Below are 19896 nucleotides of genomic sequence, written 5' to 3' on the forward strand. Positions count from 1 at the left end.
GATGTTCTAAGTTAAGGGATTTTCATGTCCAAGAGTCATCCTAATACTCAATTTTGTTGATAGCTTCATAGCTTCTGCATAGTAAGAGGATCCCAAAGCTCTGAGCTCCCTGTGCTCTGAGGACCAGACTTGTGTTGATTTGGAGAAGACCAAATGAATCAAGCAAGACTGTTCTCCTTCTCATGAAAGGTCCAGTTTTGACCTGTCTTTGAGGGAAGGCATCACTGGGAATAGTTCAATCTTTCTGATGTGATTCACTCCAGCACCATGTCATCTCTGACCCTAGAAATCCTGAATGGCTGCATTGATTCTGGGCCCTTGAGCCACCCCTGAGGATAGTATGCCCCAGGACCCCAACAAAGGCCAAGTACAAGGGCTGACCCAGTACTCTACAATCCAGAACTGGTCCCACTCATCTTGGGTTAGTGATTCTTAATCCAGGCTGAACTCAAAAATCCAGACTGAACCTGGAGAACTTCTTAACATCAAGGCCAAAAATTCATGCCAGAACTACCTAATCTGAATGTAAGCAAGTGGAGGAATTGGGCCAACTATTTTTTTAAAAAACATATTATAGATTTTTCCAATGTCTGGCCAAGAACCTCTGGATGTCTAAGCATCATGTAGTTACTGCCTGGATATTCTCTCTGATGTACCAAGACTGGCTTCATGGCCTTCCTGAAAGCATCTCAAGGTTCCAATGCTTCTCCCAAGGTGTTGTCATTAATTGCCTGCTTTCTGGACTGTCTCCCCTACTGGTTTTATAAGACCCAGGATGACAGGAACTGTGTCCATCTCTAGTATCCCCAATACTTAGCACAATGCCTGGTAGACATATCAAGAAGTACTTATCAAATAAATTCAACCAGGAATGCCTGGGTAGCTCAGTAGTTGAGCATCTGCCTTTGGCTCAGGGCCTGATCCCAGGTCCAGGGATCAAGTCCCACATCAGGATCTATGAGGCACCTGCTTCTCCTTTTATCTCTCTCTCTCTCTCTCTCTCTCTCTGTTTCTCATTGATAAATAAATAAAATCTTTTAAAAAATAGGAATAAATTCAACCAGAACTCAACCAAATTCATAAATGCAGGAAGTGAATGACTTGCTATTCCTGGTTCCAGGAGACTCATCCACCCACATCCAAACCATCCCAGAGGGACCCCAGAGCTGGGCCCAGAAGTGTGTACAGAACCCACCCAAGATGGCAGTTTCTGTGCCTTAGGCTCCTTCTTGCCCCACAGACTGCTTCATAGTGTTCCAAACTGACCAAGAGCAGGTGAGTAAGAAGGGACTGGTCCAGACAGCACTCTCAAAAGACCTAGAAGACAAGAGGTCAAAATTGCCAACACTTGCCCAAGGGCCTATGCCCTCCCTGAGACTGCAGCCATGGCACTTTGTCAGCAGCATCAAGGAAGCCTAGGGTCACTCAGTTTATAGCTTTAGATCCACTGACTCTCTTGGTAGTAGGTAGTTTGGCCAGAAGAGGGGATTGTTTTTATATCATCCTTTAACTTTCTCTGATGGATTACAGAAGGCCTGTGGTGCAGAGGAAGAGTACATGAGTCCTCATACCACCACTCCTGTAACCTTAGAAATATCACCACACATTTCTGAGCCTGTCTCCTTATTCATAAGAACATTAATAATACCTACCTTACAGGGGCTGTTGTGGGGATTAGCTTATATTCAAGCAGAAGCTCTTTATAACATGAAGTCTTATGCAAATGTCAGTTATTCATTATCATGAGTTAACTGGCTTAGATGAGTCTGGACTCTATGGCCATGTGGTAGGACAAGGCCCCCCACCCCTGCATGCCCATGCTGCTCTTTGCTCCTTTAGCCAAGAGGGTAGAAACAGGCCTCTCTTTGATGTCTGCCTTGACTCCACCTCATCTCAACAAGCAAATGGCCCCAGGAACTCTCTCAGGGCTCCAGCCCCCCTCCTCGCCCTCCTCCCTAGGCTGACAAGCACCAGGGTGCCTTTATAGGGCCAACGCATTCAGCCCTGGAGTTCCACTTATAGAGGGACGAGCAGAGCCCCGTGAGAGTTATGTTGTTTATCTCATTAGAACAGGAGGCACATAACTCAAAGCCTGTGTGTGTGGTAGATGGAGGAGGGAGGGAAGGGGGAGGAGGAGGGAGTCACAGCTGCAGCCAGGGAAATTAACCTGAAGGAGTGAGCCTGGGGCTAGGGGGAATAGGAGAGGGTGGGGGGAAAGAGGCAGGACACAAGAGCAGGGACTAGTCTTCCCTGGTAACCAAGGCCACAGCTACCCCTCCATTCACATACCTCGCTAAGCAAACTGCTACTCTGTCACTTTGAGCTCCAGTTACACCACTCATACTCATGTGCAAGCATCTCACTCACACACACACACACACACACACACACACACACACAGAGAGGAACTCACGCGCTTGTTGGAGGGAGAACTGTCTCCATAGAAAAAAATCAGCAGGATGGGTTTTGATGCCTGTATGGTCAGCAGACTCCAAACAAGTCGCTTGTTACCAGCACTGACCAAATCACCAGGTAGATCCTAAGTGGCATTTTTATCTCTGACAGACACAGCATAAGCTTTAAGAATTCAATAGAAGTGGGATAGAAAAGAGAAGAAAGGGTGATAGAGAGTAGGAACAGGGTTTGAAAAAGAAGGAAAGAACTGGGATGACTTCCTCTTCCCCCAACCAGAGTTGAGCAGTGGCAGTTCAAGACCACCCTGTTGCATCTCAGAGAGATGGACCAACAGCCACCACTGAAGACTCGCTGCAATGGAAAACTCACTACTGCACAAGACAGACTTCCTGTGGTTGGTCAACTCTTATTGTGAGAAACAGTTTCACTTCACCCTCATTTTGAATCAAAATCTCCCTTCCTGTAACTTATGCCAATTTGTCCCCTCTGTACCCAGGGTGGACAAGTGTCACCCATCTTCCAACCATCCATCCCATCCACCCACTTGGGTTTGAAGGACAGCAAACTGAGAAGCTAAGGAACGAGAGGGAATGGAAGTTACAGGAAAGAGGCAGTGACTATACTTACTCAGAACTGGGGGTAACACAATTCAAGGTTCCAAATTAAGAATCCAAACATTGCTTCCCTTTCATCATCTCCCCCTTGCCTACCCCCTATTGGATAGGAAAGGGATGGAACAGCAGGCTGCTCTTTAGACCATCACTGCCATTAAAGAGTTCCTCTGCATATTGCTCCTACCACATACCTCCACAATGGGTCACCAACAGCCTCCATATTTATAAACAGATAATGACACAAGCCAGGGGTTCTTTACCAAGGCTGGGCATCAAAACTGCATACGTGTTTATTGAAAAAGGCAGATGCCTGGACTCCAGCCCAATCCTACTAAACAACCTACTAGAACATCAGACATAACCAAGGCAACTGTTATTTGAAAAATTTTTGCATAAGGATCCTACTAGATCACTCTTACTTATATTTATACTTCCAAGGCTCAGGACATAATAGGTGCTCCATTAATGTTTGTGGTTGAAAACACCACTTTGAACCAACTCTACAGAGCTGGAAGGATGAGCAATAAGTCCACAGGTAGGGCTCAGAGAGTGGGCAAGACGTATTTCACAAGCATTTATACCCATGATATTTCCTGATTCTGGGCCCTCCCCTCTTCTCTTGACTAATTTAGAAGTCATCTGACTTTGTGGACCACCTGTTCAGTGAAGCCTCCTTGAACCATCCCCAGCCACTGTGCCTTTTCTTTTCCTTGAAAGTCTGACGTCCTGGACGCTAAGCACCACACCCAAACACTCTGCATGGCTCTCCATCCAGCTCCCCAACAATTCCCTCCCACCACCCTTCTCATTCTTCTCCATAAGCTTCTCTCTAACATTCAATTCTAATGTACCAGGTACAAAGACTACCCTGACAAGGTAGGCCTCAAATCCAGTATACTGCCTGCCCTGTTTTGGCCCAGGGCTTCCCAAGCCCTAAGTGGTCCCATAATACTAAAAAACTGACACAGTAACAATAGCTAAGGGTAGCCCCGGTGGCACAGCGGTTTAGCGCCACCTGCAGCCCTGGAGACCCCGGATGGAGTCCCACGTCGGGCTTCCTGCATGGAGCCTACTTCTCCCTCTGCCTGTGTCTCTGCCTCTCTCTCTGTGTCTCTCATGAATAAATAGATAAAATCTTTTTTTTAAAAAATTACAATAGCTAACATTTACTGAGCTCTTACCCTCTCCTAGGCTAAAACCTCACACTCACTTTATCTCACCACGACAACAACCCTATGAGACATTTAAAGGACAAAGGTAGTGAAGCTAACAGTAATTAAGTAACTGGCACAGGGTTACAACTCAAAGGGTAATCTAGTCCACAGCCCATACTCAAAACATCTACACTAACCTAGCTCCCCACCAAGCCATCTCATCACTGGTCCACACACAGCATGCTTGAAACCCAGAGTCTTTCCCTTGGGAAAACAGCTCCCCACACCAAAACTATCAGGAAAATATCCCCCAGCCCTCCCACCCACCCCCATCAAGCCATTTCTTTCTTTTTTTTTTTTTTTCAAGCCATTTCTTATGGAATTTATTTTTCCTTTCCTTCCACATCACCAACTATAATTGCTCATGGAGAAGTGCATCCTGATAATATAAAAGCATTATCTAGAGGCACATAAAATGTGTGTGGAATCAGAAAAACAACTACTATATACCTTCTAAATTCATAAGAAGAAGAAATTTTAAGAATAGCATTATAATGTGAGGAAGGAGCTTAAACATTATTGAGTCTGACTCTTACCTGATACAAGAATCACCTCTCCAACATCCCTGACAAGAGCTCCCACCTGGCCTTTGTTTCAATAATTCTAGTCCTCACCCTTCCATGAAGCAGTCTACTAAGCTATTGAAATATTATGTTAGAAATATGCCTACCAATCTGATCTGCCACTAGTAAGAATGCAAATGGCACAACCCTATGAAGGGAAATTTAGTGTATCTAGCAAAACTGCATATGTATTTGCCCTTTGACCCTGCAATTCCACTTCTAGGAATCTATATCACAGATTCATATGCAAAAATGCAAAAACACAAAAATATGTATTTATTTTATCATTTTAGAAAAAGACTGTAAATAATCCAATCTCCATCTATAGGGAATTGGTTGAATAAACAATAGGATATACAGACAATGGACTATTAGGAAGTGTTGAGACATAGAGGGAGAGAAGTATACATGTGTTCGCATAGGTTTTTTTTTTTTAAACCAAAAGCTTAGAAAAATTTACTTACAGAAAGAGCAAAAACAAAATAATAGTAACAAGGAGAAGAGGAAGTTGCCTATAGAAACAGGAAAAGGACAGAGTAAAACAACAGACACAGAACAAGACTTTCTCTGATTATACCATGCTTTATAGATATGACTTTAGAACCATGTGAATATTTTATACAGTTAAATTAAAAAAGCAAACATCTGCTTCTGGCTAGATGGGAGTATCAAGGATCATATTTACTCTTCTACATGAAACCAAAAGAGAGAGAAGATATGAAACAAAAGTTCTCAAGACCCTAGACATCAGGAAATGAAGGATAGCGATGCCTGAAACACTGGAAATTAACAAGATAAGCCCTATGATTGTCCCAGCTTACTACCTCAAGAGAACTTCCAGACTGCAACATGGGAAAGAGGAACACAAGTGGAAACCAACAGATTCTCTAAGTCTGAGAGAAAAGAAAGAGCTAAGAGTCCCCAGGAGACCAAGGGGACTAGAATTCAAGAAATAGGATAGTAAACAGAAGAGAGCTACACAGAGAAAGAACTTTGGAGGTCACAGAGACTTTCCTTTGAGTATTCAATTCAGTACTAATCAGTGCATGTTTGTGAGGGAAGTACTCAATGTTAAAGAAAGAACCATCCAGTAAGAATAGAAATAAGAGTGCCTGGTGTGCAAAGCGGCTAGAAACAGTTTGTTCCCATCGGCTGTTAGGAAAGCCTCATGATTCGTGGAGTACTGGGTAGAGTACAGAAACACAAAAATAGGGCAACCCTGGTGGCTCAGCGGTTTAGCGCTGCCTTCAGCCCAGGGCCTGATCCTGGAGACCTTGGGATTGAGTCCCATGTCGGGCTCCCTGCATGGAGCCTGCTTCTCCCTCTGCCTGTGTCTCTGCTTCTCTCTCTCTCTCTCTCTCTCTCTCTCTCTCTCTCTCTCTCTCTCTCTTCTCTCTCTCTCAATCTCTGTATGTGTGTGTGTCTCTCATGAGTAAGTAAATAAAACCTTAAAACACACACACAAAAAAAATATGTATTTATTGATAGGGAATAATTAGCCCTAGACTGCTCCAGTATTACCTAAAGATCAAACTGTTTCCAAATAACCTGACTGTCCCAAAACAAAGCTCCAGAATATTTATAGGAATAAATTATATAGTCAACACCTACAAGGTAAAATTCATGATGTCTGGCATACAATCCAAAATTATAGGGCATATACAAAGAAGCAGAAAAATATGACCTATATTGAAGGAGGAAAAAAATCAATTAAAACCAACCCAGAATTGATACTGACAGTAAAATTAGCAGCAAGAACACTAAATCAGTGATCATTTGTATTCCATATGTTCAAAAGTTAAGTAAAAAATGTTTTTCAAAGATTCAATTTTAATTTCAAGAAATGAAAACTACAATGTGTGGGATAAAAAGTACTGAACGGGATTAATGTCAGATTAGACATTGCAAAAGAAAAAAAATGGTACACTTGAAAACACAAAAATATAAACTATCCAAAATGAACCCCATGGGAAAAAGAGAATTTTTTTTAGAAGAACAACAGTATAGTGAGCTGTGGAACAACTTCAAATAGCCTAATAGATGTGTAATTGGACTCCCCAAAGAGAAAGGGGGAAAGAAAAAATATTTGTAGAAATAATGGTTAGAAATTTTCAAAATGTGATGAAAACTACAAGCATGCAAATCCAAGAAGCTCAATAAAACTAAGCACAAGCAACATGAAGAAAACTGTAACAAGGCACATCATAACCAAAATTGCTCAAAAAGAATGAGAGTCTATATAGCTTTTTAATGTGTACACATGAATATTCAAATGACAACATTTTTTTAAATGCCAACATTCTAAATAATTTGATAAAGTCTTTGCAGCCACTCAGCCAAAAAAAAAAAAAAAGCAACAAACAGCCACCAACCCCCAAAAAAAGTGAGAAGGAGAAAAAAATACTTAAAAGCAGCCAGAGAAATGAGCCATATTATACAGAGAGGATCAAAGATAAGTGTGATTTCTCATCAGAAACAATGCAAGCAAGAAAACAATAGTTCAACATTATTACAGTATTGAAAGGGGGGGAAAAAACCTTGTCAATCTAAATTCTATACTCCATAAAAATATCTCTCAAAAAAACTAAAGCAAACTAGATATTTCAAGACCTACAGAAGTTGAAACAATTAATCATCAGCAGACCCACACTGCTGCAAGAAATATTAAAGGAACTCCTTTAGGCAGAAGGAAAGTGATATCCAATCTAAATGTAGATGTACACAATGAAATGAAAAGCATAAGGAATGGTTTAGTACATGAGTAATAATGTAAGATTTCTTCTTATTTTTTAAAACTCTTTAAAAGATGATTAAATAAAGATAATGACAATGTAGAAAAAGTTTACACCATATGTAAAACTAAAATATATGATAACAATTGTACAAAGGTCAGTAGGGGAAAGATAAAAGTACATTTGTATTAGTTTCCTGCTGCTGTCATAATGAAGTGCCACAAACTCAGAGGCTTAACACAACATGAATTTGTTGTCTCATAATTCTGGAGGCCAGAAGTCTAAAATCAGTCTCACTGAGCTAAAGCCAAGGTTTCAGCAGGGTTTCACTCCTTTTGGAAACCCTGAATCAGAATCTACTTCTTTGCCTTCTCTGACTTCTAGGGCCATCCACATCCTTTGGCTTGTGGCTTCTTCCTCAATAGCATCACCTCGATTGTCACATTCTCATGCTCTGACTCTGACTTCATGCCTTATAAAGATCCTTATGATTACATTGAGGCCATCTGGATAATAATAATAATAACCTCCCCATCTAAGGTCCATAATCACATCAGCAAAATTCCTTTTTGCCATAGCATTTCCTGGGTTCCCGATGTGGACATTTTTGTGGATAATATTGTTCTGTTTATTGGAATACTATTATAGAGTATTTATACTATTCATGAAGTAGTAAAATATCACCTGAAGGCAAACTGTAATTAAAAATGGAGACTACAGGGATCCCTGGGTGGCGCAGCGGTTTGGCGCCTGCCTTTGGCCCAGGGCGCGATCCTGGAGACCTGGGATCGAATCCCACGTCGGGCTCCCGGTGCATGGAGCCTGCTTCTCCCTCTGCCTGTGTCTCTGCCTCTCTGTCTCTCTCTGTGTGACTATCATGAATAAATAAATAAAATCTTTAAAAAAAAAATGGAGACTACAAATATTAAGCAATCACTAAAATAACAAACCAAAAGTTATTAAGTCAACCAGGGAAATAAAATGGAATCATAAATATTTAATTAATCCCCAAAAAGGCATAAAATGACAGAAAGGGGAACATGGATAAATCAGAAACAAATAGTAAAATGGTGGCTTTAAACCTAACTATAGCAATAATCACATTAAATGTAAATAGTCTAAATACCCTAATCTTAAAAATAAAGACTGTCAAATTGCACTTATTTTTTTCTTCTAGAGAGAGACAGAGAACATGTGTATGAACATATGAGTGGGGAATGAGGGGGAGAGAGAGAGAGAGTATTCAGCAGGATCCATACCCAGCACAGAGCCTGAAATGGAACTTAATCCCATGACTCTGAAATCAGGACCTGAGCCAAAATCAAGAGCCAGACACTTAACTGACTAAGCCACCCAGGAGCCCCTGTCAGATTGCATTTAAAAAGCAAGACACACACACACACACACACACACACACACAGCAAGACACAATTATACATATGCTAAATATATATATATATATATTTATTTATATATATATATATGCTTTTAACATAAAGATCCAAATATATGAAAAGCAAAGGAATAAAAAAAGATACACCATGCTAACATTAATCAAAAGAAAGCTGGAGTAGCTATATTAATATCATGGGAAGCAGATTTCATAGTAAAGAATATTAGTAGAGATAAAGAAGGTATTTACCTATGTTAATGGACAAATTTATCAAGAGCTCATAACAACCCTATATGTAAGATTACATTTCCCTTAATTTGTATTCCCTTAATAATAGAGCTTTAAAACATATGAAGCAAAGGCTGGTAAAATTGTAAGGATAAATAGACAAACAACTATAGTCAGAAATTTCATTTTTTGTTCAAGATTTATTTATTTATTCATGAGAGACACAGAGAGAGAGAGAGAGAGAGAGAGGTAGAGACATAGGCAGTGGGAGAAGCAGGCTCTTCACAGGAGCCCAAAGCAGGACTTGATCCCAGATCCTGGGATCACGAGCTGAGCTGAAGGCAGCCGCCCAACTGCTGAGCCACCTAGGTGTCCCTATAGTCAGAAATTTCAATACACTTTCTTGATAATTCATAGAACAAATCAACAGAAAAATCAGTAGGGATGTAGAGTTGAGCCATAATATCTACCAACTTGATTTAATTGATATTTATAGAACATTCCAACAACCAACAAGAAAATACACATTCTTTTACAGACCAAAAGAAACCTGATCCAAGATAGGCCATATTCTGAACCATAAAACAAGTCTCAGTGAATTTTAAAGGATTCAAGTCATACAAAGTGTTCTCTGACCATATGGAATTAAATTAGGAATAGTAACAGGAATATATTTGGAAAATACCCCAAATGTTTGGAAACTAAATAACACACTTCTAAATAATCCATAGGTAAAAAAAAGAACTTGAAAGACAAATTAGAAAACATTTTCAATTGAGTAACAGTAAAAATACAGTATTAACATTTCTGAAATGAGACTAAAGCAGTATTTACATTTGGGAATAAACTATTTCAGAAAATGCCTATAGTAGAAAAGAACAGTCTCAAGTCAATGACTTCAGTTTCTACTTGAAGAAATAACAGAAGAAATAGGAGAGTAAATTAAATCTAAAGTAAGTAGAAGAAAGAAAAAATAAATATCAGAGCAGAAATCATAAAATAGAAACAGGAAAAATGGAAAAAATCTATTATATCAAAAGCTATTTCTTTGAGAAGATCAATAAAATGGGTAAACCTCCAGTTAGACTGATTAAGTTAAAAAGAAAATTCAAATTACCAACCTAAGGAATAAGAGAGAACATATCACTAGGTTCTACAGATATTAAAAGAATAATATACCAATAGTATGAATAGTATGAATACTGTTGTACAACCAATTTTGACAACTTAGATGAAATGGATAAATTTGAAGTTACAAACTACCAAAACTCACTCAATGTAAAATGAATAATCTGAACAGCTATCAAAGAAATTAAATTTGAAGTTAAAAACATTTCTACAAAGAAATTGCCAGGCCCAGATGAGTTCACTGGTAAATGCTACAAAATATTTAAGGAAAAAATACCAATTCTACTTTCAGAAAACTGAAAAGGAAGAACTATTTCCCAATTCATTATATGAGGCCAACATCAACCTGATACCCAAACCAGACACAAACACAATGAGTAAAGAAAACTATAGACAAATACCTCTCATAAACATAGATACAAAACCTCTAATAAAATTTTAGCAAAGTGAATCTGATGATATATAAGAAAGATAATACCTCATGACAAAGTGGGGTTTATCCTAGGAATGCAATGTTAGTTTAATATTCAAATATTAAGCAATGTAACTCATCATGTTAGCAAACTATAAAAAAAAATCATGATCATTTCAACGGACTCAGAAAAATCAGTTCCTGATTTAAAATTCTCAAACTAGAAACAAGCATATCCTCAATCTAATAAAAAGCAATTACAGGGGTGCCTGGGTAGCTCAGTCAGGTAAGCACCTGCCTTCAGCTCAGGTCATGATCCCAGGATCCTGTGATGAAGCTCGATACCAGGAGCATGGAATCTGCTTCTCCCTCTCCTTCTTCTTTTGAAGGGAAGCAGCCCTTCCCCTTGCTCATGCTCTCTTTCTCCCAAATAAATAAATAAATAAATAAAATATTTTTTAAAAAGGCAACTACATAGTGCCCACAGCTAACATCATATTTAATAATGAGAAAAAGAATATTTTTCCCTTAAGATCAGGAATAACATAGGATATCCACTCTAACCACTTTTTCTTAATATTATACTAAACATTCTAGCCAGTGCAACGACAAGTAAAATAAATAAAAGTCATCCATATTGAAAAAGAAGTTTTATTTTTCACTAACAACAATCAATTGTGTAGAAAATTCTATTAAATCTAGAGAAAGATGTTAGAATAAATGAGTATAGCAAGGTTGCAGGATACAGAATGAATATACAAAATCCACTGTATTTCCATAAACTAACAAAGAATAATCAGAAATTGACATTTTTAAAATCCATTTACATAGTATCAAAAATATTAAGTACTTAGAGATAAATGTGAAATATCTGTATATGAAAAACTAAAAATCATCAACAGGAAAAATTAAAGAAGACAACAAACAGAGAAATATGTTATATTCAGGATTGGAAGACTCAGTATTAAGAATTATTAATTTTCCCAAAACTGATCTATAGATTCCACATAATCCCAATTGAAATCCTGGCAGACGTGGGACTTGATCCCAGGTCTCCAGGATCAGGCCCTGAGCTGAAGGCGGCACTAATCTGCTCCCTGCATGGAGTCTGCTTCTCCCTCTGCCTGTCTCTCTCTCTCTCTCTCTCTCTCTCTCTCTCTCTGTGTGTGTGTGTGTGTGTGTGTGTCTCACAAATAAATAAATAAAATCTTAAAAAAAAATGCAAAGGACTAGAATAACCAAAATAACTTAGAAAAAAAATTAGAGCATTACAAAAATACAATAATCAAGACGTATGATATAAGTGTGAGGATAGACAAACCAATGAACCAAACTGAATGTCCAGAAATAGACCCACATACACACATTTAATTTTTGACAAAGGTACAAAGGCAATTCAGTTGGGAAAGTCTAGTCTTTTCAATAAATTATGATGAAACAATTAGATATCTATCTGCAAAAAGATAAACTTTAATCTGTACCTCAAATTTATTTTATAATTAATTCAAAATGGATCATAGACCTAAGTATAAAACCTACAATTATAAAACTTTGCCATTAGAACTGACAAATACCCACCATTTGCTTCGACGTGGATGGAACTGGAGGGTATTATGCTGAGTGAAATAAGTCAATCAGAGAAGGACAAACATTATATGGTCTCATTCATTTGGGGAATATAAAAAATAGTGACAGGGAATAAAGGGGAAAGGAGGAAAAAATGAGTGGGAAATATCAGAAAAGGAGAAAGAACATGAGAGACTCCTAACTCTGGGAAATGAACTAGGGGTGAGGGAAGGGAGGTGAGCGGGGGGTGGGGGTGACTGGGTGCAGGGCACTGACGGGGGCACTTGATGGGATGAGCACTGGGTGTTATTCTATATGTTGGCAAACTGAACACCAATAAAAAATAAATTTACAAAAAAATATAAAACTTCTAGGAAAAACAAATATTGCTTGATGTTGGATTAAGCAACAATTTCTTATATACAACAAAATCTCAATTCATAAAATAAATTGATAAATTGGACTTAATCAAAATTTAAAATATCTGCTCTTTGAAAGATACTGTAAAGATAATGAAAATATAAGCCATAAACTGGGAGAAAATATTTGCCAAGCATATATCAGATAAAGGTTTTGAATCTAGAATGTGTAAGGGACTATCAAAATTTAATAGCAAGAAAACAATTCCCCTTAGAGATCTAATACAGAGTATAGAGAACATAGGCAATAATATTATTGTTGTATATTGTTGTAACAAGAATAATATTAATAATATTAATATAATATTATATTATGATATATTATATATTATATTATTACATATATCATATAATATTATATATCATATATCATATATTATATATTATATAATATTATATTATAGTCACCAAACTTGCTAAGAGATTAGAACACAATTATTCCAACCACTAAAAAAAGGATTATTATGTAATGTGATACAGTAATTATCACTACATTGGCAATCTTATTATAAGATATAAATGTATAAATTTAACATGTTGTACACCTCAAACTCACACAACATTGTATGTCAAATAAGTTTCAATATTTTTAAATGGATAAAAGATTTGGACACTTTACCAAAGAACACATAGAGTCTCATAACATCATAGCCAAAATGTCCAGGATTCACTCTAATTCACTCATGTGAAGAATCAGGAAAATCTCAACTTGAATGAGAAAAAAGATAACAGATATCAACACAGATTTTAGAATTATTTGGCAAGATTCTAATAGAAATATTAGAAATATCAATACTAAATCCTAAGTATCTGAATTAGGATTTTGAAGGAGGTATTATAAACATATTTCAACAACAATCATGAAACTTGAAACAAATGAAAAAAATTTAAAGTCTCAGCAAAGAAATGAAAGATCTAAAGAAGAACCAAATGGAAATTGTAAAACTGAAAAACACCATAAAACAACAATAACAAATGTACAGAATAGAAGAAAGCAGTGAACTTATAACTCTGAGCAACAGAAAGAAAACAGACTAACAACAAAAAACAACAACAAAAACAGATAAACAGAGCCTGGCCAATTTGGGGGGTGTTACAAAAAATTCTAAAATTTATGTTAGTAGAGTCCCAGAAGGATAAGGGAGAGTGGGGCTAAACATACATCCAAAAAAATAATAGCTGAAATTTTCCTGAATTTGGCAGAAGATATAAACCAACAGATTCCAGAGGCTGAGTGAATTCCAAAAAAGGTAAACCCAAACAAATCCACATGAAAACATACCAAAATCAAATTTTTGAGAACAAAAGGCAAATTTTGAAAACAGTGACATAGAAATGACACCTCACTTATAAAGGAAAAGAATTTGAATAACAGCAAATGTCTCATCACAAACCTCATCATACACCTAAAGGAAATGCAAAACATTTTTCAAGTACCAAAACAAAAGGACTATCAACCCAGAATTTTATATCCAGCAAAAATATCCTTCAGGACTGAAGGAAAAAGTCAAGACATTCTCAGAAGAAAGAAAACTTAAGAAAAGTTGTTACCAGTAGATCTACTTTAAAATAAAGTACTTAATTAGAAAGGAATTATGAAAGAAAGCATCTCGGAACATCAGGAAGGAAGAAAGAACAATGAAAGAGTAAAAATATGAGTAAATGTAACAGACACTTTCTTAAATTTTCTAAGTTAACTTTTGATAGTTGAAGCAAAAATTTCAATGCTGCCTGATGTGGTTTTCAATGTGTATAGAGGAAATGTTTAAGACACTGTATTATAAATAACAGAGGTTAAAGGTATTGAAATGATGAGAGGGGTAGGTGAATATGATCATAAAGGCGGTAGCATGAGGAAGATCTTTATGGTGATGGGATAGTTTTGTATCCTGATTACAGTGGTGGTTCCACAAATCTCTACATGTGATAAAATGTCATAAAACTATACACACACATTTTACCAATGTCAATTTTCTGGTTTCCAGATTGTGCTATGATTACATAAGATGTATCCATTGGGGGAAATTGGGTAGAGGATATGAGGTATCTCTCTGGGCTATCTTTGTAACTTCCTGTGGATCTATAACTATTTCAAAATAAAAAATAATTTTAAAAAAGACAAAGAAATTCTATGAAATTCAAAAAAGAGGGAATACCTAATAAGTGAAAACAAAATGAAACAAATCCAACTGTGTGTTTAGTTAGTGGCACAACCACTCAGAGGAACTATTTCAAGTGACCTTAAAACACAGTAATTGGACTCTACATCCTTAATGACAAAAGAATTGCAAACAAAAAAGAAGAGGAGGAGGAAACCATTTTCAGTAATTTTATTGTTGGAAGTCTTATTTAATTCTGATACTCTGTTGTGTATGTTGTGGAATAAAGCAAATAAGTAATTACATCAGCATCATTAAGAGCCAGGATTTTTTTGGTGTGGGAGAAAGAAGACAATTAGGATAGTTAAATGTAAACTCTGTAAAACTAAAGTGAACGGGAAATACAGGTATAATTTCATAACACATTTTCTCTTTTCAAAAAAGAAATTATATTTCTTAGATCTGCTCACTAAAAAGTCCTAGAAACAGTGACCAACCCAGGAATAATGAGCACTACCAGGTTGAGGTCTTTAAATAATATTTCCTACAAAAAGGCAACAGGATTTCTTAGAGAAATAGCTGATTCCAGGTCTGGGTAGGAAGTGTACAAGATGAGCCTAAAACATAGGGCTTAACATTAAGATAACAAGGTAGCTATCAGAAATTACTGGGGTTCTTTCAAAATACTAGCACTGGACCAAACCCCTAGTGGCCAACGATGGGACAATTTAACCATCAATAAGAACAATAGCTACAGGGGCACCTAGATGGCTGTCGGTTAAGCATCTGCCTTGGACTCAGGTCATGATGCCAGGGTCCCAGATTCGAGCCCCATTTTGGGCTCTCCAATCAGTGAGGAGCCTGCTTCTCCCTCCCATTGCCTGCCAGTCTGCGTACTTGTGGTCACATTATCTCTCTCTCCCTCTCTCTCTAATAAATAAATAAAAATCCTTTTAAAAAAAAGAATAATAGCTAAAATGGATTAAAGTGTATCCCATTGTGTTTAAATCTGTGAATTCATGATGACACTCAACAAAATAATAACTTTATTGATCATCTTTGATAAATACTAGGGAACCAACTCACTATTTTGAAAACTGATAAATCCATTATTTACAATGGCCAAATTATGGAAGCAGCCCAGATGTCCATCGACAGATAAATGGATACAGAAGAAGTGGTGTATCCATTCATCTTTGACACCAAGGACACCAAGGCTCCTTCCACAGTTTGGCTATTGTAGACATTACTGCTAGAAACATTGGGATGCAAGTGTCCGGTGTCCTGGGGCTTGGGTTAACTGAGTGATGGGCACTGAGGGGGGCACTTGACGGGATGAGCGCTGGGTGTTATGCTATATGTTGGCAAATTGAACTCCAATAAAAAAATATACAAAAATTTTAAAATTTAAAAATAAAAAAGTGGTGTATGGAATATTACTCAGCCATGAAAAGAATGAAATCTTGCCGTTTGTAACAAATGGATAGAATTCTAGAGTACAATGCTAAGTTAAAATAAGTCAGTCAGAGAAAGACAAATAGCATATGATCTCATTCATATGTGGAATTAAAGAAACAAAACAAACAAGCAAAGGGAAAAAAAGAGAAAGAGAGAAAGACAAACCAAGAAACAGACTCTTAACTATAGAGAACTGATGGCTACCAGAGGGGGATGGGGGGAAGAAATAGGGGATGGGGAGTAAAGAGTACACTTATCATGATTAAAAATAAACTAGTAGTTAAAGGGGCAAAATTATCTATTCCACCTTTCATATGTGAACTATACCTCACAATAACCAAAATTTTAATGAGGAGATATTTCTCTTTATAGTATAAAGTTATAGAGCTGATAAATGAAAAAATAGTGACAGACCTTGAATTGAATGTTACTTTTTGCAGCCCTTAATTGAATAAAGAATCTAAGCAACTATCATCAAAGGCTGCTAACATCAGTGAAAGATAACCAGACAACATGATGGAAGTACACACCTCACTTAGGAGTTGTTCTTGCTTTTAAAAAAAAAAAAAAACTGAACCTGAATCTGAATCTGTGCAAGTCTCCAGTCCTAACTACCAATTCACAGGAATAACATCATAGGGATGCAATCAGAAAATCCAGACTCTGGGAAACCCTACGGTGCAAACAACCCAGTTTTTTCCACTAATAACATGCAAGGGGGAGAGAAACAGACAGACACACACACACACACACCCCAAGACCTACAGATTTAAAATGATTTAAGAAACACATCAGGGGGACACCTGAGTGGCTCAGTGGTTAGGCGCCTGCCTTCAGCCCAGGGCGTGATCCTGGAGTCCCAGGATCAAGTCCCATATCGGGCTCCCTGCATGGAGCCTGCTTCTCTCTCTACCTCTCTCTCTCTCTACCTCTCTCTCTCTCTCTCTGTCTCTCATGAATAAACAAACAAAATCTTAAAAAAAAAATCAGCCAATTACAATGTAGGATCCTATTTGGATTCTGATTTCAAATACAGGAGGAAATAAATGTTGAACAAATATTTGATTTTATTAACGTTTTATTGTTAACTTGGAGCTTTGATAGCTATTGTGGATTTGTTTGTTTATGTCCTTATCGTTTAGAGATACATACTGAAAATTTTACAGATAAAATTATATGCTGCTTTGGATTTACCTCAAAATAACCAAGGGCCAAGGAAGAAAGTAGGAGGTGAGTATAAATGAAACAAGATTGGCCATGAGTTGATCAATGTTGACGCTGGGTGATAAATACATGGCCATTCATTTTACTATTCTCTCTACTTTTGTACGGGTTTGAAATTTTTTTTTAATTTATTTTTTATTGGTGTTCAATTTACTAACATACAGAATAACCCCCAGTGCCCGTCACCCATTCACTCCCACCCCCGCCCTCCTCCCCTTCCACCACCCCTAGTTCGTTTCCCAGAGTTAGCAGTCTTTACGTTCTGTCTCCCTTTCTGATATTTCCCACACATTTCTTCTCCCTTCCCTTATATTCCCTTTCACTGTTATTTATATTCCCCAAATGAATGAGAACATATAATGTTTGTCCTTCTCCGACTGGCTTACTTCACTCAGCATAATACCCTCCAGTGAAATTTTTCACAATAAAAGGTTTTTTAAATATATCCATACAGAGCCAGAAAAACGCTTTTCTCTGGTTGCCTCCCTAATCTATTCTGTTCTCTGGCACCTAGAAGACTGGTATAAAGTAATAATAATAATAGTAATATCAACAACAAAGCCAGCATTTTTGGAGCACATACTTCCTATGTGCAAACTCATTAGCCTTTTATGAATATTTTCGTTCAGTCCTGACGAAAATCCCAAAGTAAATACGATGATCATTCCCATTTTACAGGTGAGGAGCCTGAGGGAGAGAGGACTGATGAAGGAGCCAAGCCTCAAAGCCATCTTATAAGCACCAAGCTACAAAGGGCAAAAGATGAGAAGCTGGTTCTCCCATCCTCGGTCTTCCCTTTTGGGGGCTAAGCCCTGAGCCCGTTCACTCTGCCGCTCCCACCACCACCACCGTCCTGGGAACATGTGCCAAAAGCTAGAAAAGCGTTGCGTTTCTCTCGTTGCCCGCCCTTCCCGGCCGCCCGCGGAGATGCCCAGCGGCTGTGGGGCCTCCTCCATCCAGCCAGACGCCAGCGCACGGACGTGCCAGGGCGGCGTGGCTCACCTGGACCGCGGTGCCTCTTCTCCATCCAGATGTAGCAGTTGTTCTGCGCCACCCCAGTCTGCGAGTCCAGGAAGGGGAGGCGCACGCTGCGTTCTGCGCAGAGCCGCGAGTTATAGCTCCGGCAGTGCTCGATGGCTTCCTTGTAGAACTGGTCCCCAAGCCTGCCCAGGAGAGGGAGAGAGACAGGGGTGAGGCCAGGGAACACACCCAGAGGGAAACTGAGGTTACTCACCTACCTCCCTGGGGAGCTTATGCAGTTATGAAGACCCAGGCAAGGAGTACCAAGAGCCTTGCCAAGGGACAGATTCCGACTTGGTGTCAGGTCTCAACCAGGTTCTGTTTCCCATACCAAATCCACCAGGGAATTCAGAATCCCCTTGAACAAAGAGCCTAGGGCCCCTAGATAAACCACCAGTAAAAGTGATCAGTCCCTGTTCCAGGAAGCATGAGATCCCGTTCTGGAATAGAAGTGTCTCTGGAACAATCTTCTACCTGGGTTCTACCAGGAGCTCAGGCTTCTAGAGCCCCCTCACTAACATCCTCTGTTAGCCACACTTTGTTCTCAGTAATCGCCAGCAAAAGCACTCTAGAATGAACCCAACACCAGCATAGAGGGACAGCTTTCCATTACAATAGAAGAGAAACACACCCCATATAAACACAGACCAGAAGGGTAGAGGAAATATCCCATAAAAGCAGAGAGAGCTATTATGGTGAAAGTAGGCACAGAGGAGCATGCACCAATCTTTTAAAACCACACACTAAAGGAAAATAACGTTCTAAATGAAAACAGAGGGAGAGTTTGCGATAATAGTTGAATTTTGAATTCAAGATAATTTAATTCTTGGGATCTAAACCGCAAATAGAAAGACCTTCCTGATTTGTTGGAGTGGTGATCTGATTAAACAAAGTAAATTTTATGTTCCTGAATCTTTTGTATCCTTGGACCTGTGGTGATGCTACTAAATTTTAAGAGAGTATCCTTTTCAAGAACCAAAAACATAACATTGGTAAAACTGATCAAATATAAAGCATAAAAAAAAAATCAGAGAGATCAAATACCTAACAAATAAAAGACAGGCACATGTTGGAGGTTAATAAATGTCTCAAGGAAATACGAATGTAATAACATAATCTCTGCCAGGTAGACTTGCACTTCTTTGTGGGGCGGTGGGAGGAAAGGCAGGAAGAGGAGGAGCCACAAGGATTGCAGGGCCAGAGGGAGAATTAAGTAGCTCATTTTGAAGCAACATTATGAATGTCCCTTTGTTTTGATTCTATGTAGATTTGAAGAAGCCAAAATCAGGGTGAGAAAGTCTCTAAGTCAAAAATAATGTATAGTTCTTAACCAAAATATTTAGAGGACTAAAGAAAGCAAAATTTTAGAGGGATTTTTGTACTCTTTAAAAAAAAAAAATCAGGGGATCAG

General features: G+C 38.1%; 1 protein-coding gene across 7 annotated transcripts in view; it reads right to left on the reverse strand.

Annotated features, from left to right (window-relative positions):
* The window catches only part of DPF3 (double PHD fingers 3), a 260012-nt gene that overhangs the window by 139662 nt on the left and 100454 nt on the right, over window positions 1–19896 (reverse strand). For all 7 annotated transcript variants that reach the window (XR_007412711.1, XR_007412710.1, XM_025442362.3 and 4 more), the window contains exon 2: window positions 18468–18628. Coding sequence is in view for 5 of the 7 variants with exons in the window: in XM_025442362.3 (XP_025298147.1) it covers window positions 18468–18628 (161 nt within the window). In the remaining 2 variants the exon portion in view is untranslated. The remainder of the gene's footprint in view (window positions 1–18467; window positions 18629–19896) is intronic.

This window comes from Canis lupus, chromosome 8, assembly GCF_003254725.2.
Source record: "Canis lupus dingo isolate Sandy chromosome 8, ASM325472v2, whole genome shotgun sequence".
NCBI classification, from domain to species: Eukaryota; Metazoa; Chordata; class Mammalia; order Carnivora; family Canidae; genus Canis; species Canis lupus.